Source organism: Mytilus edulis, chromosome 14 (genome assembly GCF_963676685.1).
Source record: "Mytilus edulis chromosome 14, xbMytEdul2.2, whole genome shotgun sequence".
In the NCBI taxonomy this organism is placed as follows: Eukaryota; Metazoa; Mollusca; class Bivalvia; order Mytilida; family Mytilidae; genus Mytilus; species Mytilus edulis.
This window is the reverse complement of record NC_092357.1, coordinates 66,344,937-66,366,943: the sequence shown is the minus strand read 5'-3', so window position 1 is coordinate 66,366,943 and position 22,007 is coordinate 66,344,937. Positions and strand designations below refer to the sequence as shown.

The following is a 22,007-nucleotide window of genomic DNA, read 5'->3' as shown; positions in this document are numbered from 1 at the left end:
TGTTTCCTGTATCCATATCTACCCTCAATTTTCCGGCTAAACTTAGCTAGCACAGTGAAGTCTAACAATCTAAATAGATGTTGGAAGATGTGGTATGAGTGCATTATCCCTATGGCATCGCATTGTATAGTCTAGTTTTAAACAAGAGTCTTTTAGGATTTATTATATTCATAAGAAGTATATATTGAGTACTCATTTGTTCATTTCTTTATTACAGGGGCAGTAAAATATTTTTTATGAAGATTTGCTACACTGGATAAGAATTAAACAAAAGACATATTCAGAAAAAAGTTCCAAATGAAAGTGTAGCAGAAAACAAAAGGAACACTCTTGTGAATACAACCCATGTTAGATTACAAAACTAGGAAATAACTGTATAAACCTAATGAAGTGAAATTACAGAACTAGGAAGTAAGTGTATGAACATGAAGTGAATTACAAAACTAGGAAATAATTGTATGAATGAAGTGAAATTACAGAACTAGGAAATAACTGTATAAACCTAATGAATTGAAATTACAGAACTAGGAAATAACTGTATAAACCTGATGAAGTGAATTAAATAACCAGGAAATAACTGTATGAACGTGATGATGTGAATTACAGAACTATGAAATAACTGTATGAACCTGATGAATTGAAATTACAGAACTAGGAAATAACTGTATGAACCTGATGAAGTGAAATTACAGAACAAGGAAATAATTGGATGAATCTGATGAAGTGAATTACAGAACTAGGAAGTAATTGTATGAACATGATGAAGTGAAATTATAGAACTAGGAAATAACTGTATGAACCTGATGTCAGAAGTGAATTACAGAACTAGGAAATAACTACATATGAACCTGATGAAGTGAATTACATTTACAGAAATGAAACATCATGACTATACTTTATAATTTTCATTCTAGATCTGATGTTGCAACGTGTAGATACATAAAATTAAACTTTTAAGAATTTGCTCCTTGTCTAGCTAAAATAAATTATGTATTGGTATCATATCTTTTTATTCATTATTTAAGAAAAATAGGTAACATGGATGTGTTGATTTAATTCATTCAAATATAGGTACAATTCCTGGAGAGAAAGATTAATTTATTGTTGTTTGCTAAAACGTCCAGTGGCAAAATGTTCATGCATGTTCAGGAAGATGGAGAGAAAAACAACGTTGAGCCAATGAATGTAGATACGTTGGGCCATTGTTATGCCAACATACAAATGTTGTCTGGGACTAGGTTAAATTTGGGTTCCAGATTGGTAACAAATGATTATATTTAGGTTCCAGATTGGTTACACAAGGTTCTATAAAGGTTTCTGATTGGTTACACAAGGTTCTATTAAGGTTCCAGATTGGTTATACAAGGTTCTATCAAGGTTCCAGTTTGGTTACACAAGGTTCTATTTAGGTTCCAGGTTGGTTTTCCATAACGTTATATCATAACGTTCTTACAACGTAACTGGTAGTCCACACTTTTACGTTCCTACAATGTTAAATCACAACGTTCTCACAACGAAACAGAAACGTTCCTGGAACATTTCCTCAACGTTTTTGTGTTTTGTGGGCAGGTGTATGTTAAATATTTAATTCAATAATCATTATTGACTACGCAGATGGGCCATTTATCATCCCCAAGGTATTAGATGTCTATGTTCAGCCTCAAAACGTACGTGTTGCATTGTCAGCGTTTATAAATGGAATGGACGTTTTAAAAGTGGAAAAATCGGATGTTAAAATGTTAAATAAAGATGAAAAGAGAAAAAAAAATCGAAATTATGCAACGCTAATAGTACATGTATATGCACATCTGTCGAGTTGTCATTCATCATATTTAAATGCATGACTGCTCTAAAAATCAAAATCTTCCATTTAATAAAAACGAGCTCGCCTACTTTTTGTAAGTCTTTGTCCTTTCATGCAGTGTTAGCAATTTTGTTATGAGAGATTACGTGGTGTACTTTATTTCTTCCGCCTCTTATATGTTCTACCTTTATAAAGTTTACTGTTAAAGGAATTTAAAACCCAGCATTCGGTTTTAAGATTTGCAAATCGAGGCTAATGTTTGTTTACTGTATCCCTATTACAAAAAGGTGCATGTTACCCCTCCGTTGCTTCTAAGATTCCCCCCAATTTTTGGTGAGGTTACGTGATGCACAGTCTTTGTCTTCCGAAAAGTTTTTAGGAACTTTTTTTAATGCACTTCGTATTCTACCCTTTTCTTCCTGCATAAGTTCTAAGTGTATATTTCAATTTCATGAATAGGAAACATTGACAATCATTCTGAAATTAGCGAATGTCTTTTCTTCAATTTCAAAACACACACACACACAAACTCACAAACTGATTCAAGGACAGATTGAAGCATGTTTGAACAGATGTTTCTTCCTCGACCTGAAAACATTAATTTAAATAATATAATAGTGAAACCCTGAAAACTTTAGTTTGATTAATAATATTATAGTGAAACCTAGCTAAACCGAATCCTGCATAAACCGAAAACCTGTATAAACCAAACATGTTCGTAACCACCGTCATATCAAATTGTTTGTGCTGGGAGCCTGGTAACACCGAACATCAGCCAAAACCGAATAAATCTTAAGTCCCTAAGAGGTTCGGTTTAAACAGGTTTCACTGTATTAAAAAGTTTCGATTATTTGACTGATTGCCTATTTAATCATTCATACAAATTGCAGTATAAGTAAAGTTAACTTATTATAACATTATACATAACATGGCTATATTTATTTGCATCAACAAACTTATCACGCACACTTTAAATATTATTCCATGGGTATATAATTGTCGTATTGACCTTCAACTTGTCTTTTCTGATATGAAAATTTTAATTCCAGTACTATATAAATGTATTATATCCAAAACTAAACTGTACGACAATTTTGTTCTTTTTTAGCAAAAATGTTACTACAATACATGTGATTACATTTATGTTGTTTATTTTATTACACTACTGTTGCAAGATTTTGTCTTATTTGACCCTGTATTTGGTCTCTGTTATAGCACGTTCAAATCCCCAGCAACTGCCTCCAAGGTGTGCTGACGTATGAGCGTCCTTTTTTTTTTTGGTGTACTGGCGAGACATCGACTAATGACAACTAACAGAGGCGGATTTAGGGGGGCAGGGGGCCCGGCTCCCCCCCCCCCCTTTTTGAGAAAAAATTTGGTTGCTTATATAGGGAATCATTGAAGCGTGACTGGAGCGGGCCCCCTCTTAGGTCAGTCAGTGGGCCCCACTTTTGAAAATTTCTGGATCCGCCACTGACTAATATGTGATTATGTTCATAGTTCTTGTCATGTAAATTCACTTAAAATATATTTTGCTCTGCTATAGCACGGTCAAATCCCCGACACCTGCCACCAAGATCAGCTGACGTCTGGGTGTCCTTTTTCGGCGTACTGGCGAGACCTTGACGAATGACTACTTGTATGTGACTAAGATCATTTGATCTGTCATGTAAATCCACTTAAAATGTTAGGACGATTTGTCACTAAATGATTTTGAACTAAAGTAGAAAGGTTCGTTCATACACAAAACATTTCAATACAGATTTTAAAACTAAAATATCTACAAAGAGATTTAAAACAAATTCTTGACATGCACAAGTTTAACTATTTCAATAGGAAACGATGTCAGATATAATACAGTATAATACAGGGCGGTTAAAACAAAGAAAATAACATGCCTCATAAACTACCAAAACCTATTGCTCAGCAGTTAAATCATGCCAACAATGAAATACATGTTAAATCTAGTCTCGGTATTGGGTGCAGATCTTTACATAGATCTATCATGTATCATATTAATGTCGAGCAAATTTGATTTGTATCGCTTAATCAGCCATTTCGTCCTTGACAAGTCACAAAGTAAAACATTTTCTGAACTCGTTAAAAAATCGTAACCCGTAAAGTCAGGGGGCAAGCTTGTTAAATATGATAGCACTTAGTCTATTGTATATCAAGAAAGCTTTCACTCGAGTGATGTTGAGGAATTTTGCTGGCTAAGGTTGAAAAGAAATGTTTTAATTGCTCATTAAAGAGGTAGTTTAAAAAAATCATTTGCCAAAAACTGGTGCTAGAAGCTGGAAAATTACTGTGTCACCCAATGACTATACAATTAGAAAGATAAGAATTTGAAATTAACCAATTTAGGGCCCAGAGGGAAAAGTGGGGGGGGGGGGGGGTTATCAAGTTCATAACGCACATAATTTGATATGAAGGTGCTTACGAACAGGTTTAGTTTAGACAGGTCCTCGGTTTATGCAGGATTCAGTTTAGTCAGGAGTCAGGTTTCACTGTACCTCGAAACATATCACTCAGTAACTTTTCTACTGACTAATTCGATTGTTTTCTTTCGTTTCACAGTAAGGAAAGCGAAAAATAAATTATAGGGTCATTATACAGGGTCTTTTATTTCATTAGCACACTAATTGGCAATAATTTGTGTTCTAAAGACAGTATGAACGAAATTTGACCCCGCTTGTAACAGATGGCAGACGATTAAACAACAGATACTATTTTGAAAGGACATGTCATACATTGATAATTTGTTAGGCCACACTTAAAAATATCGAGTTTGCCCAAACCCTACCCAAACATCGAGATAGTGGGTAGGTAGGTAGGCGTTTTTCCTTCATTGATATTGAAAATTAAAAAAAAGGGAGAGGTGATAAACAAATTTTGAAAGTGCTGTAATGTACATTTTGTAATTACTTAATATTGAAATATGAAAGAATATCCGCTGACGTTTTATTAATACATAATATTGCAATAGACATCTATCGTCAAGGTCTGAACGAGTTCATGGAAAGTTCAAGTCATATTTAGGCTGAATAAATCTTTTCTGCTTGTGTTAGTAAAATTAACATAACATGTTTAGAAAAGACTTGTTTATGCCAAAATTATTGTATTTTGCATTTATATGTATAGACAAATTTTATAATTATATAAATCTCATGTTTATACTTATATATACATTGATCGAGAAAACACGTGTTTTCCACTCGCGCAGTATTTTCAGATACACATAAAACATCATTCGGACAAAGTTAACGGATAAGGAATAGAGAAAAATACATTTAAGACTTTTCAGAGTGTGGCTAGTCGTCGAGATAGAGTTTGAGCTATAGTAATTAGTTTAAAGTTCGAGTTAAAGTTTAGTTTACTTTGAAGTCCGAGTACTAGTTTGAATCTACGTTGAAGTTCAAATATTAGACTTCGAGTTTGAGTTCAGAATTCTAGCTCGAACTTTCACTCGAACTCTTATTCGAGTCAGAGTTCGAATAAAGGTTGAGTTTACATTGAAGTTCGAGTTAGGCTTCAAGTAAGCGTTATAATTATAGTTTTTAGTTCACGTTGTACTGAAGTTCGAATTCTCGGTTAGACTTTATTTCGAACAATCACTCGAACTCTTATCGACGATAATCCACACTCCAGTTTGTAATTGGTAGCTTTTACTATGCAGGAACAGAAAATTAATTGTAAATGAAAAAAAAAAAAAATGAAATTAAATATAAGATTATACAGCAGAAAAAATAGATAAATAAATAAGAATTTTATTTCGAACTTTTACTCGAACTCATACTCGACGATAATCCACACTCCAGTTTGTAATTGATTACTTTCAACCGTAAATGATATGTTTATCAAATAATTAAATGCTTTTTTTTCTATTTTTCAGAAAAGTGTACCCAATCAAAGTGAGACAAAAACGACAAACTATGCAAACTATGACGCGACCACTTAAACAATGGCTGTGTTCGAACAGACATAATCCTTATCCCAGTAAAAGGGACAAAGAAATCCTCTGTAACTTATCTAGTATGTCTCTTACGCAAGTTTCCAATTGGTTCGCCAACGCTCGACGGAGATTAAAGAGTACTGTCAAAGGGGAAGAATTCAGTTGGTCGTCACGAGTCAAACTGTATAACAGTCACGTGGAGGGCAACGCTGAGTTGCTAAGCATAAGTTCAGAGGACAGTATATTCGATTCGGATGATAACACAGGTGAGAATTAGAATAAGAACGACGAAGAGTACAGTGAAACCTGACAAAACCGAATCCTGAATAAACCGAAAACCTGTCTAAACCAAACATTTTCCTAAGCATTGTCATATCAAATTTTATCTGTTGTGAACATAAGAAAACCGAGCATTCGGCGAAACCGAACAAAATTTGAAGTCCCAAAGAGGTTCGGTTTAAACAGGTTTTACTATATTGAAATAGGATTACAGTACAAATGTATCGAAGATATACCATAATACATGTTGAAGGACACCCATTATGTAAAAAATATGTCATATGTTTACCCCTCTACATTTTTGCGCCTGTCCCAAGTCATATGAAACATTTTTTGGTTTCTACAAGTTCTCGGTTAATGCAGAATTCGGTTTAGCTAGGTTTCATTGTATATCTTTTTTTTGTGAAAGTACATGTAGTCGCTTGCTTTGATTGACTAATAGAGAGGTTTTATTCGTAAAAACTTTTTCGTAAAAATTGTTATTAACATATGTTATATAAAAAAAAATCCGCATTCGTTTTCAATGAAAGAAATTCATAAAAATTCTTGGAAATACGATATAAATCGATAACCATGATAACTTAATTTTAAAGTGCAACGTTCCACTGCAAGATATAACACGACGTCATGAAATCAATTTTCTGGACTTTTAGATAAAACCCGTATGACTTTTAACTACTGATTATAAAATGTCATGTTTTATTGTTTACTTCTACACCCACTAAAAATTAAAAATGCAGGCGCCTTTGAAGGCGATATGTTTACTTATTTTATTTTAATCGAATCAAACATAGATGGTTACTTAACTTCCAGTGGCAAATATTTCATGAATTTTAAGATTACACAGAATAAATAACAATGGACAAAATTTTGGAATAGAGGGCAAATATAATAAATGATAGAGAAAATAGGCAAAACACATGAATTATACAGAAAAAAGGGTCAATATTAATGCAGAATAGATACAATGATATACAGACTTAAAGAATTAAATAAATAAAGAGCCCCAATTCTGAACCTCATACAAACACTGAATTATTCGGGTTCATTTAGAGCTAATTTCCTAATGCTTGTAGAGAAAAACTTTGGTTGGCTAGCTGATTGTGTTTGTAAAATTTTTTACCCAAGCTTTGTAATTAAGATTGACATCTTCAAATTATATGTATAGGCATATGTAAACCTGTATATATTATATTTAAATTTGTTTGGACGTTATCCCACTTACAATAGTACAATATATACAACCAAAGTCTTGCTCTACATAGGTAATTAGCTGTAAATGTAGTTTTGTTTGTATGAACGAATATTTGCCCCGACGTATGTACAAGTCAACAATAATAATTAAGAACGAAAGATATATCCTTCGAAAGTTTAATCAATGGCTGCCATAAATAGACAGTGACGTGATGAATGGGTGACAAGTTATACAATTATATACATTTGTACCTAGATATATACCTACATTTAATTTCACAAACTCAGCATATAAATGAGGGTCTGAATGGGGTTTACAGAATTGATTTTAATAGGAAAGAACGTGCTGAATAACTAGCCATAGAATAAATTGTAGAGAAATGAAGGCACCCATTCAGATCCTCGTATATATACCTCGTTTTGTAAAGTGGGAAATTCTCACAAGGGATTGAATTTCGGAAATTTTGCGATAAATAGAGTATATAAGGTGGAGGGGTGATAGCTAATGAGACAATTCTCAACCTCGCTTAATATACATCCTACGTGTTTACATGGCTGGTCAAAGCTTATTACTGTTTTTTTTTATTACACACAATGTACATTTGTTTTCACGGTTTATAGCCGGTAATGTGTAATCGATAAAGGAGCCCTGGACAGTATGTATAGATGCTGAATCAGCTTTACAGTAAATTGACGTTTTTATTTCCTCTCAGACAGCGGTCAGTAAATTAGTACTGCGATAACTGATTGTGTTATCATTTATCTTTCTCTGCATGAGTGTTTGTAGTTATCTTTTAGTTGTATGTCTTCAATGATATGTCTTCGATAAAAGGTTTTTACTAGCAATTTTTACAGTGATGAATGTCTTTATGGACATTTTGTAAGTGCGAAATGGATAAAATCAATTGCCTACATGTCTTGTTGAGATAAGTGATGAAAAACTTGTAATAAAACCCCGCCCCCCTTTTTTTTATTTATCATAACAAACCTGAAGCGATCATTATCAACTGCTTATGTACTAACTTGTTTCCACATGTTGATGTCTTAATTACTTTGTTTGACTTTTTAACCACGGGTTTTAATTCCAAAGGCATTCGAACCACAAAAGAAACAAAAAGTTGAAAACTTATAGAACGGTGAACAAAGGCTCTTTGTCGAACGCAGAACAAGCATAACTGCTTTGGATTTTAAACGCGATATTTTTTCAAAGGCAATTTCTTTGTTACTAATATTTCATTATGTTTATTATGTTACCGACGTTTTGATTTATTTGCGATGGTATCCTTTGTTTGATTGCCTTTGTTTTAACCATTTTGTGAATTATTTTAACCTTGACCTTTGAAATCTCGTTAAGCTATCGCACATCTAAACGTTGACACACGCCAAGATAAAAGACTGTTGTGTTGTATAACCCCATGTCCCCATCATTCACACCTGTCCATTGTTTGCATGGGGTCCGCATCTTGATAAAGATGACATTTGATAAGTTTTAAAATGATTTGCATTTCTGAAATGAGATCTTTATCAGTTAAATTCTTTATGTGACATTGTTAATGAGGTGCGTTTTATTTGAAGTGTGGGGAAATGAGACGGTTTTATTTTCAAGTGCAGGGTAAACTACTAAACAGTGCCGAATATGGGACAAGTCGCTCACACAAAGTTCAAGTTTTGTTCATTGTCGAAGGCTACATAATTGCAAAATATTACGTCATTTGGTCTCTGAAGTTGTGGTTTTATTTAAGTTTTGAAGGCTACATAGTTCCAACCTTTATGTCATTTGGTTTCAATGAAAGTTTTATTCTCACTTCGACGTGGAATACAATAGCAGAAGACCGGTGTCACTTTATGATGCAATCTCATTGATGTTATCCCAACTTCGGCTGTCACGTGTTAGTAGTAAAATGGCGCGAAGATGTTTTCATGCATCTAAGGTAATACAAGACTTGTTTACATCATCATATAACAGGGCGTCCACCAAGCAGAGCTGAATGTCAGGGATGCGATAAGAGCTTGGCCTTGGTGGAATACATCTGGAATGCATAATATTAGCTAATAAATGACAACACAAAATGGCGACTGTTTTATAAATATACGCGCGGGTTCATACATCAAATGCAATGTTTATGTTTATCTTATGTATAGTCATATTTACGTAACAATTCTTAATTTTGGATTCGAAATCTCTATCTTTATCTTTATGCAATGCATTTAGTAATACAACTTTAATTATATAACATTTATTTTCCCTGACGTGATCAACGAATATAAGAAGTTTGTTATAAGGTGCTGTAGGCCAAACGTATAATATTGATATCGAAGTAACCTCCGCATGCAGTAGAATTTAAATTAAATTATTCTTTTGTACAATCTTGGACTATATCAGTATATTATGTCAAGGTTTCAAGGTGTTTATCTTTTCTGCATTAGAAAAAGCATTTAGGTTCGAATATCCATGATGAATATAAACATGTGGTTATTTATATATATGAGCCTACATGAAAGGACCCCAACCAGATGTTACAAGTATACTACACGTAAACTGTTATTAAAACTAGTATATCATTCATAAATGACAAATTTTATACACGGTTGTGAACTTTTAATGACTGACAAATGACTGGCATAAATTAATCGGCATGTACTAAAAGGTGGAGTGGCGTGGAGTGGAGTGGAATGGTGGAATGTTGGAGTTTTTGAGTGGATTCACGGATTGAATACATAGAGTTTATAAGATATTTTTGTAAACATGTGTAGCTATACCGACCGTGCAAGGGCTGTATAGCCAGTCAAGGTCGTTAAAAACTTCCATTTGTTGTTGTGTAGCTATAAAAACCACTCCACTCCAATACTCACATCCACCTTTTAGTACATGCCTAATTAATCAGATCTTATATTAAATTTACCGCCATATTGCACGCACTGAGAACGGACTACCTTTATCAATGTTAGCTGAAAATTGATATGATATGACTTTTTAAAATATCTTGAAGGATTTAAGAACTAAATAAAAGTAAAGGTCAAGTTCAGGGTTGAGTGCGCCTAAAAAATTGTTTTGTATGAAATTCAACACTTTTTTCTGCACTGTGCGTGACCATAATGGGTAGTCAAGGTAGTTAAACGCCTTCTTCAATACTTTTAGTAGTAATTGTTTATATGGTCATTGGATTTCATGTTTTAACCAGTAAATACCGTGATGCATTTTATTATTTTTCAAGGTTTTCACTGGAATTAAGGTTTTCATATGTATATCACGTGACATGATTTTTATTTAAATTTCAGATGATGGTCGACAGATTCCTAAGGAAAATCAGCAAGGACAAATTGAACAAAATGAACCGATGGAAGACGTCGTTCCCTCTAGATCTCAAACTCCCACAAGGGGCCCCTTGTTAGAGCACGACTTTATAGGGCCCCTTAAAACGCAGCACGAAACAGGATCTCAAAATAAATTCAAACAGACTATTTTACAAAGATACTTGAGTGATACCAATCGCCATCATTCTGGGCACGCGCATAGTAACCTTGAGATGGACGTACCTGCATTTACAAAAACCCGATCCAGGCGACCTTCCGGTTCAATTGGATCACGTGATTATGAAGAAATGTCTACGTCATCAGGGGTTTCGTTGAATGACAGTTATAGCTATTCTTATTTCGATGGTAAGTAAATGATTAAAATTGAAAGACACAATTAGATTAAGTGGATTATAATTTCTCACTTATACTGAATCAAGAATATATGCATACACAAGAAATTATTTTGAACAAAAGATATGGTAGGTTCCAAACAAAGAATTGTGACATTCAGAATAAAGGGATGACCAATGCAAACATCGCTTTTTTATTTGTTTTGGGCATTGTTATACAATTTATCAGACACCAATTTCCTTACAATAACTTGCTATTAAATACATGTTTCTTTTTATTCGAAACTAAGGTTGATAAGTTTTTTTTATTGATATTCTGTCGAGAAAAAAAACCGATGTTTCCTCATAAGAGATTATATTTTGTGCCTTAATCAATCATATGGAAAATAGGTTAGTTGTTTAAATTTATTAGTGCAAGACGTCAAGGAATAAGGCATGCGATCACACCATATGTAGATTTAAATGGCTTTAAGTGAAATTTAAATTTAAAATGTAATCTATATTACTTGATTATGAATTTAAGTGGACTTTTGTTGCCTAAGGGATCTGATTTTAGTCAGCAAAATTGTCGATTGTGAGTCATACATGTGTTTAAAGGGGACATTTTCATTTATCACCTCCAATCTGTATAAAATATACTTTTTACGAGATATTTTAAGATGTTTCCTCTTTTGTTAAACAACTGTAACGTGTTTTTATTTGAAATATAACAATAAATGTATTGATGGTATGAAATGCCCTAGTTATATTGATAAACGTTAACTAGTAAGATCAAAAGGAGTTGGACTATTAAGCATGTTAAGGAGGAAAACTCTTTGGAAAAAGATCAAACGGAAGTCTTCTAGGGGATATAACTCTTCCGAAAACGATCATAACAGGATAAACCAGATATAACGGTGTCTTGCATATCTGAGACTTTAAAGGCAGATGCAAAAAATAATCAATTAAATTATTCCATCAATTTGTATCAAATGAATCACATCTGGAGAGCAAAATGTTTGACACATTTGCAAAGGCATAAACTCAAATTGTGTATAAAGTCACGTTTCGATGCCATCGGCGTGAAATTAACAGCCCTCAACGACAATTTCGTATCAATATAAAAGTAATAAAGATTTATTTGAGCTTTAATGAACAGAAAAATGCTTTCATCAGCATTTTTCTCTATGTCGAGCACCATTCACTATAAAAAGGACATTGATGATTAAATGCTGAATTATATAGAATTTATGACCGGAAGGGATGGTATGTATGAAGTTGATACTTGAAATGATCCTTCTAGCCATGGATTATTGCTTAAGATTGTCACGTCTGCTGCAAATTACAAAATAACGCTGATGGCTCTTTTTTCTCCATTTTATGTTTACTGCGGTAGCGTTGTTGCATAAATTTTACAAATTATTTAATCCGAAAATAAATATATATTTCTTTTGACTGGTCGTTTTACGCAGCCAATCAATGAATGGAACAATGGAAATTGTCTTGTCACATGAGATAAAGTGCCAATCAACTACGCCCAAAGGTGAAGGTTATTCATCTAAAGTAATGTCATTAGCAGACATGCGTTTAGGTAACCAAATACTTGTGGTTACTATATACGCTGCAGTTTTGACATTCGAGGGGTCAATGACCTTCACTTCCATTTCGGCGCCAAATGTATTGACAACAACAGCAGATTATTGGCGCCTAATATTTCAGTCCAGTTCCTGTATATCACGATCGGTACTTGTCTGCAATCAAAACAGCTATCTGTGTTTATAGCACAATTCGCTATACTCATCTGTGTACTGACATTTGATAATAATGAACATGAACTTCTAAATATACACCATCGTAGATTGGTGCTAGGTTAATGGTAGGCAACACAAGTGTCTTTCTTTGTTTTCCGCCCAAATGATAGGATTTAGATAGTCTTGGGTACAAAAAAAATAAACACAAATATACATTGTATGTCATAAAATCGTTTGAAAATAAAATAAAAAGTATTTTTAATAACGTGTTTCAATTTTTCTTTTGTATTTTTTTCTTGTTTGCTGTTATAGGTTTTGGAAATTATACATGTATAAAAAACGCAGTAAACGCAAAACAAATAGACATGGCCTAACGTGTCAAGTTTGTTGTATTACGTCACGTGTAATTGCATTAAACGTTTCTGTCATCAATTGCTGTTTACCTTTTACATCAATTAATGTTTTGGACTGGTTTATTAAGACGTGGCTATCTTAAATCAGCTAATGTTGTAGCTGTCCTAACGCGATCTGACATTAAATGTGGGAAGATGTAAAAGTGCAAGTGTACTTACCTACTTGTAAGACGTTTGGGTACTGACTTATTAGGGTCTGGATATCGGAAGGGTCATATATTTTATACTTAAATTCGTAAGACCATTGTTTTTTAGTTTACTACGCACACAGAATGATGGATTATTAACAGTAGTTTCCCTAATATCTTATTCACTTCAATTTAATTTGGTTTTTGTGTAATGATAAAGCCGTTTTGCGCAATTTTTAATAGTAAACTAATAATTTATTTGAGGATAATAGGATTATATTCTTTAATGAATGTTATGGATTTAGGCCAATGAATCCAAAATGGGAACTTATTATCCTTCCAAGCATTTCAATATTGTATTATGCCATCAACCCCGTTGGGGTATTACTATACATTATTTCAATAAACTATAATTTATATTAATGATTGGTCTTGGGAAGGGATTAGGACATTCTATACTTTTTTTAATAGATTCATACGAAACTTATTCCAAATGCACTTACATTCGGAAACATCACGTTGCTTGACCGAGTTTGGTGTAAAAACAAAGAGTACACAGACAGACCATATGTCGAACTCTTGATGTTTTCTTTTGTCTTGGGTTCCGGTCAAATTGACGCACATCCATACGCCTTTTTTTTTTTTAGCTTCCTTTTAAAGTGCAAGTATTCCCATATAAAAACGTGATCTAAATACGAATTAAAGTATTAACACAACATCTTTCGTATACGTAACAAGAGAAAATCGAATTATTTCTTAAATCGATAGTTTTATTTTTGCAATGAAAAGGATTCCCGCTGTGATAAGTTGGAAACTTTATAACTCTTTAAGAAAAGATTGTGTTTACAATCAATAGAAAGACTTAATACAGTACTATAGAAATCAAAGTGTCACATTAAAAAGTTGTTTTTACTACCATGATGTATTGTGTTCAAGATTATATAACCGATTAATGACTGACGATTTACGTATTAAGAGCGAATAGTTCATATTGCCCAGTACTCGCGTTAAAACATCTATAAGTACAGAGAGTGCTTCCGCTTTACAGATCTAACATTACTGGGTTGATATTTAGACGAATCAATGATATCACGGGAGTTCTAATATATACATACATATAAATCTTATAAAATGAACAGTGAATTCACTCTTGAAATTCATACAATATTTTTTTTATTGAAAAAGGGAAATTAAATGGATATATAATATATGTATATATATAATGAACTGTGAATTTACTCGTGAACATTATGCAATAATTGTTTAATGAAAAGAAACAAGTTGAACATTGATAAATGGAAACAAAAGAGTAAACTCAATATATCTTTTAGACTTTAAGCATGTACAAAAATACACAGCAATTTCTTTAATGCTTTGTGATGCATGCAATCCAAAACATAAAACCCTTTGAAAATGCCATGCTTTCGAGATGTAAATTAGGGAGAGATAAATCTAAAAGAAGTATTGATGGATTCGATCGTTTCAAGCTATGAAAGACTGTTAATTAATAAATTCTATTTTCTGTCCAAACTTTCTATAACGGTATAAAAACTAAACCACGCTATGAACATTCACAATGTAATTAATATTAGGTTCCAGATGTAAATTAGAACATGCTAGAAAGCAACTTATAATTGATAATGTCTCGCGGGACTCGCCAGGATGAATAGTTAAATGCTTTGTGTAAAAGTCGTGGTAAAATTTAATTAATAGTGCACCGATGTCGATTGTCAACACACTACAGTCCGGCACTTAACTTAATTAAAGATGTTCACAAAAGGTGATAAAATTGGAGGCAAATGAGAAACCAAAGGGAAATGATTTGGGAATACGATACCAGCCGGAAGAGTATGGGATGTTGAAATAGGAGAATAAGATACCAAGGAGAAATGATATGGGAATAAAACACCATAATGCCTTACCAAGGGGGAAATGATACTGGATGCTGAATACCAAAAAAAAAAAAGGGGGGGGAATATGGGATGTTTATTAAAGATATTCATGAAGTGTGGTTAGATTGCATGTTAAAACATTTGAATAAGATACCGAGGGGAAATGATAGGGATGTTGAAGTAAGCGAATGCCTTACGAAGGGGGAAATCATATATGATGATAAAATACTGAGAATAAAATATCAAAGGGGAAACAATATGGGAATACGATACCAAGGCGAAGGTTGGGAAAAGATATGGGAAATACGAGGCCATGTAGGGGACGGATATACGATGTCACAATAGGGTTTACCAAGAAAAAAATAAAAACGTTCTGTTCCGCTGTACAAAATTAAAGCTGGATATAATCATTGAACAACATTTAATAGAGGGACATTCCGTCAGATTATAGTCTATTTTCATTGGATAAATGATGTGGGATTTTGTTTGTCTTCCTCCTGACTAGATTCAAGAGTTACAAGTTATAGTTTTGACTTGACTAAAACACACAGACATTTTGGGCCTGTAAAGCTTATTATTCAGTGTGAGTATTGCTCATTGTTGAAGGACTTACGGTGATTTATAGCTGCTATCTTTCGGTCTCTGGTTGAGAGCTGTCTCATTGGCAATCATACCACATTTTCTTTATGTACATGTATATAATAAAAACCTTGCAACTGAAACAGACAATTAAGGTATGCATCATTTGAATTTCCTTATCTTTCTAGTTTCAGACAATTCAGATGAGTTGGAATCTGCAGCGAGGCGTCGGCGCATCTCAGGGGACGTACATGGCAGGTAATATATATAATTATTTATGACGTCATTAATTTCTACAAAAGAAGTCCATGTCTATAAAAGAGAGATAACAAAAGGTCAACTGAAACACCTACAAAGCTGTATTATTAAATCATGACTATAATGTGTAGGTACAAAAACAAAAATGTGCTAATATCACCTTATTTGATTGGAAGGCATTGTGGGTAATTATAGTTCATCATTCGACGGGAAATCTTCATCAACTAATTCCTTTCTTTTGTCAATTGATCATAGACTAGATGGGGTTCGTAGAATAAATAATAATGGACAATAGGTGCAGAATAAAAGGGGGGGAGACAAAATAATAGTGAACATTAGAAAACTTATAAGGAATAGAGAATTTGTTATGGGGTGTTTGAATTAGAGAATTGAGAAAATTGCCTTTTAAGATAGAGAATACAGAAGTGAAGGTATCCCATCCAAACCCTATCCCGTCCAAACCCTCATTGATTTGTTACCAAAAGTCAAATCAGTTATTAAACTTGAGACAATATTATCCTTAAAAAAATAAACAACAAGACAATTTAAATGTCACGTATAAAACTGAGAAGCGGAGGATAACCAAAGACACAGTAGAAAACAATGGTTAAAACTAAGAACGAATGAAAGACAAAACAACACAGAAAACTTGAAAATTAATAACACAAAGCTGTCCTAAAACGGAGCTGAACTCAGGTACTCCTAAATAGTACCAGTGTTTCTATGACCACTAGTATACTCAGTACAAAAAGTAAAGGTATTTTATGCAAGTAGTGGCCTTATTTTAACCTAGTTTTACTTATTTTTCAGGAATCAAGACGATATTCACTTGAAAGAAATCAGCGCTGTAATGGCATTGACCTCTCTCGCGAGATCTCGTAGTAGATACCCGATTATGTAGTCACGTGATTATCCTCCATATTTAATGCATTCCATATGCATCTGTGCCTATGTTACAAACTAGGAGGACTATATATTGTTCTTAATTGTTTATACGTTACTATGGTTACAGGAACTGCAGGGAAAGTGTTTAAAATGTTTAGATTTTATTTTTAATGTTATTTGTCAAACGCATTTTAAGCATGCGCAATGAATGTTGTTTTGAAGATATGCGTGAATGGTTGAAGATAGTGTGTGTCTGGGAATGGAATAAATTTTTATTGTTATAGCAACAAAATTTAAATATGGTGTTTAGTTTATTCTTTTTTTCCTGCCAAAATTATCAACTTTCCAACAAATGGTTATCAACATTCTCAAAATATTTCTGCTATTATCAAACATTAGATGAGTTTATAAATACAAGAGAGGGAAGATTCTTTCATACAAGTGAGAAGTTTAGCTAGCTATAAAACCAGGTTTAATCCACCAATGTCTTCATAAGAAAATGCCTGTACAAGTCAGGAATAGCTGTTATCCATTCTTTTGATGTATTGAAGCTTTTGATTTTGTCATTTGATTAGGGGTTTTCCGTTTTGAATTTTCATCGAAGTTTAGTATTTTTGTGATTTTACTTTATTGTACCAAAGAGACAATCAAAAGTCAAGAAAAACTTTGAAAAACACGAAAAGCGACCAAAATGATAAGATAACTAAAAATACTGCAGAGACAACGGAAGATAGACAAAGGGACACCATCAAAAAACGACTTCAACGACACGAAAAGCCTTTTAGAGGTTTTCAGCCGGAATAGACCAGCGTCTATACGAAATAAATACAATCACTACATTGTGATATCAAGCATCTGACAGCAACTATAGATTTACGATAGATGAGCTTTCTGACTTTGGGCAGGCAAATACAAAGGTCGTGGTGCTAATCTGAACAATAATGATTCCTAGTTCTGTAAAATGGCAACAGGTATGCTTCCGGGTGCGGGAATTTCTCGCTGTGCACATTGAATACCTGTTGGTGACCTTCTGTTGTTGTCTGCTCTATGGTCGGGTTGTTGTGTCTTGTTTGATACATTCCCCCATTTTCTTCTCAATTTTAAACACATCTGGTTTTAATCCTTGTAATCAGAATAATGTTGCTACCAAAAGTGAGCATGCAAAGCTTCAGCTGGTAAGATCTGGTCGTTTTTAGCCATAATATACATTTGTACAACTGGAATATTTTCGTTTTAAAAAAGATGTGGTGCGATTCTCAAAGAGACAAGTTGGAACTAACCACCAAAACAAAAAAGGACATAATGTAACTAACTTATAGTAATTATAAAAAAGAAGATGCGGTATGATTGCCAATGAGACAACTCTCCACAAGAGACCAAAATGACACAAATTAACAATTATAGGTCAACGTACGGCCTACAACAATGAGCCGAAATGACAATGTAAAACTATTCAAACGTGAAAACTAACGGCCTTACTTGTGTACAAAAAAAAAAACGAAAAACAAATATGTACATGTATCACATAAACAAACGACAACCACTGAATTACAGGCGCCTGACATACATAATGTGGCGGGGTTAAAGTGCCATATCAGTCTAAATGTCGAAATATTTCAACCCTCTCCTAACCTGGGACAGTGGTATAACAGTACAACATAAGAACGAACTATAAAAATCAGTTGGAAAAGCCTTAACTCATCAGATGGACAAAAATACAAATGGACGTGGCCGGGTACTTGTATAACCAATTCAGTATTAAGCTGCAAAAGACCATGGATAACAAAATGTGACACAGTACAACAAAAAAAAACCAACTCAATGTACTCAAAAAAAAAACCAACTCAATGTACTCTCAAAAAAACCCAACTCAATGTACTCTCAATGTACTCTCAATTTATAAAAGTAAACCATTATAGGTAAAGGTACGGCCGTCAACACGGAGCCGTGGCTCACACCAAACAGCAAGCTTTCCAAAATTACTACTGTAAAACCTCACATACGTAGGTGCGTTCTAAAAGTCGTGCCCACGACCTGTGTATTAGCCTGCCCACGACCTGTGTATTTGCCTGCCCACGACCTGTGTATTTGCCTGGTTTTACAGTAGTAATTTTGGAAAGCTTGCTGATTGGTGTGAGCCACGGCTCCGTGTTGACGGCCGTACCTTTACCTATAATGGTTTACTTTTATAAATTGTTATTTGGATGGAGAGTTGTCTCATTGGCACTCATACCACATCTTCCTATATCTAATCAGTGCGGGAAGTCTCCTGTATATTAACTATAATATTAGACAGGTCATTTATTTCATCATAAGATTTGAAATGTAAAATAAGTTGAGCCTTTTGAATTGCTTCTGTATTCTTGCTGATGTAATTAAAACATCACGTACACAAAGATATGACATTTGCACACGTTCTGTTATTCTCAATGCCCGACAAAGGGATAGGATAGTACATGTATCAATTTTCAAAAGGGGTTTAAATACATACACGTAATAACAAGAACTATCTTTAAAAAAGATATCCGACGTATTTAAATTTGAGTATAAGTTTAAAACTATCATTTCGATAACCTTCAGAAGCACAATGACTTAAATCTGCATCTGAATGTAACTACAAGAAATTCTTTACTAAGTCTGGTTGTATTAAGGGAATAATATATAAGAATATTGTGATGATACCTAAAAAATTTATTTGTCAAAAAATCAAGTGCAAATAACAAGAAACAAATATACATTTACTAATATTTACATTAAACTAACGTTTTCTCTATTTGTGTTCAGTATTCTCGGTCCTCGTATCTTTCTGTTTACATTCACCAAAACCCCGCGGAAATCTCACATACGTAGGTGCGTTCTAAAAGTCATGTACATTCGTACAACAAAGTTTACATTAAAAAATATATAATTGTCCCGAATAAACAGCTGTCATGGTTGTAAAGAGCTATTGGAGAAACAACTATTTTAATAAAAATATAAATCTTTGTAAGATCTAGTTCAAATATTTATAGTTGTTCACTTGCTTTCCATCACGATATAATTAACGAGACGTTTTTTTCAAACACAACCAAATTACCCACCATGACAGCATCTTGTCCAATCACAGAAAGGATTTTCGAGCATGCGTATTCTGTTGCCATAGTTAAGCGTCCTTAAGTTCAAAGGGCACAAACCGAAACTATACCGACTATACGTCGGAAAAAAGGGTGGGTTTCAAATAATATGTCCCCATACAAAGGAGTTAGCTGTTATAACCTCCACCATCGGATCCGCTAATGCCTTCTTTTCCAGTCGATTATATCTCGATAGAAGAAATCCGGAATAATTGTCACGGAAATGTGGAGAAAATAAACAATTACAACAGATCGACTGCAGAAAGAAATATTTGTTTATCCACAACTGACTGTTGAGTGTACATAACAAATTGAAATGATGAAGCTCTTTTCAACTACGAGCAATTACAGTGTACTTTGGTTTTCACTTGGGAAATTATTTTGATTCTGCTACAGGAGTTTTCAAAAGAGTGAAATCAAAGCAAGCAATTGTTTATTTTGAAAATCTATGTTGGTCATGTAAACATTTGTATTTATAGAATCAATATATGAATGCCCCTTAATCGGTCTTCCGTTTGACTGTACTCTGGCGAGCTCTGTATAGATTACATCTAACGGCTTTTTGACATCAAATTAGTTGGCCCGACCTTTTTAATTTTGACACTTGACATACCATAGACTTCATGTTTGAATCGACGTTGAAGCAATACGCTTGGCCCGAACTTAGCAAATTATATTCCAGTATGAAAGCGAAAGAAAGAAATCGTAACGATTCTATCATAAAAACGTAAGGGAGCTACCATTTGATTTTTAGGGGGGGCAGGTTGAGACACTTGCAAACAAATAAGTCAGGACGACAATTTAGGTAAAGAAAGTCAGGATAAACTAAAAAAAAAAATCAGGACCGAACAGAGTGAAAAATAAAAAGGCAGGACAGAGATTACAGCTAAAAAAAATGCAGGACAAAACTTTACATCCTAGCACCCCCCCACAAAAATCGAATGGTCGCTCCCCTAAACCAAGGATTTGTATATTTTGTAAGCCTTTTATAGCGGACTATGTGCTATGGTCTTAGCTCATTGCTGAAGGCCGTACAATGACCTATGGTTGTTAATCTTTGCGTCCCCGTTGGTCTCTTGTTGACATTTGTCCTCCTTGTCAATCATACCACAACAGATTCTTCTTTTTTATATTTAATAGTGCGAATTATATTTTTGTTACAGTATCAATATGCGATAAATTGGTAGATTATTTTATGTAAAATTTGGCGCGATAAGGTTTAGATTGATTAATATTTGCTTAACGTCCAATGACAAATATTTCATGTATTTTCGGGACAATGCAAACATATTTTGCCCCCTTGAAGATATATATCTTGGTTCGTCTCCTACATGTAAATACACACTTCGCTGATGTCAATGTTCAATAATATTCTAAAAATTGATGGAAAGTATGTAATGTCCTTTAAACAATTGTCTGCTTGGGAAATAAAGTCACAATACACATTTATTTCTTAGCAATCTCATTAACGCCTGGTTGGACGGAACTCAGTTCACACAAAACGTACAATAGTCTTTTTCGTGATGGTACAATGACTTCATTGCTTGTTTAATTTTGTCACGATTTAATTTCATTGTTTCTTTCCTGATTCCGGAATCACTGAGACTGGTTCCGTTAAGAACTAGTTTCCCGTACTTAAGCATAATCATCACGACGATATTATTAGAAAGGAAGCCAGATTAGCATCTAGATTACTATTGATTACTGTGTTTCCGACATTAAGGTAAAAAATACAGTTCAGTCAAAGTTCACGATCTAGCTTTTTAGCGTGCTTTCAAAACATTATACATTAAATCAAAATAGAGACAAAGACGGTCGACGAATACAGTGCAACCTGACTGAACTGAATCCTGCATAAACAGAAAACTTGCATGAACCAAACATGTTCTTAGCACCGTCCATATCAAATAAATTTGTGTTGTGATCCTGATAAAACCAAACATCGGCCAAACCGAACAAAATCTTAAATCCAGCAGATGTTCGGTTTGAACAGGTTTTACTGTAGATATATTCTTTCTATTTTGTCCGTCTATCAGACCTCTCACAGTTAAAAGAAAGAAAAAAATTAATATAATAACTAATTCATGTAAATACATAAAAAAAAATATTCAAATTCGATAGCAAGTTTTAAAC

General features: G+C 33.6%; 1 protein-coding gene across 2 annotated transcripts in view; it reads left to right on the top strand.

Moving 5' to 3' along the window:
• LOC139503853 (homeobox protein Mohawk-like) overlaps window positions 1-22,007 on the top strand; it is a 360,650-nt gene that overhangs the window by 12,766 nt on the left and 325,877 nt on the right. Inside the window, exons 2-5 of one of the 2 annotated variants that reach the window (XM_071293810.1) lie at window positions 5,697-6,022; window positions 10,509-10,889; window positions 15,807-15,876; window positions 16,687-17,059. In XM_071293810.1, the coding sequence (XP_071149911.1) occupies window positions 5,697-6,022; window positions 10,509-10,889; window positions 15,807-15,876; window positions 16,687-16,777 (868 nt within the window). In that variant the 3' untranslated portion in view covers window positions 16,778-17,059. Of the gene's footprint in view, window positions 1-5,696; window positions 6,023-10,508; window positions 10,890-15,806; window positions 15,877-16,686; window positions 17,060-22,007 lie in introns of those variants that run through there. The other variant, XM_071293809.1, reaches the window with a different exon arrangement.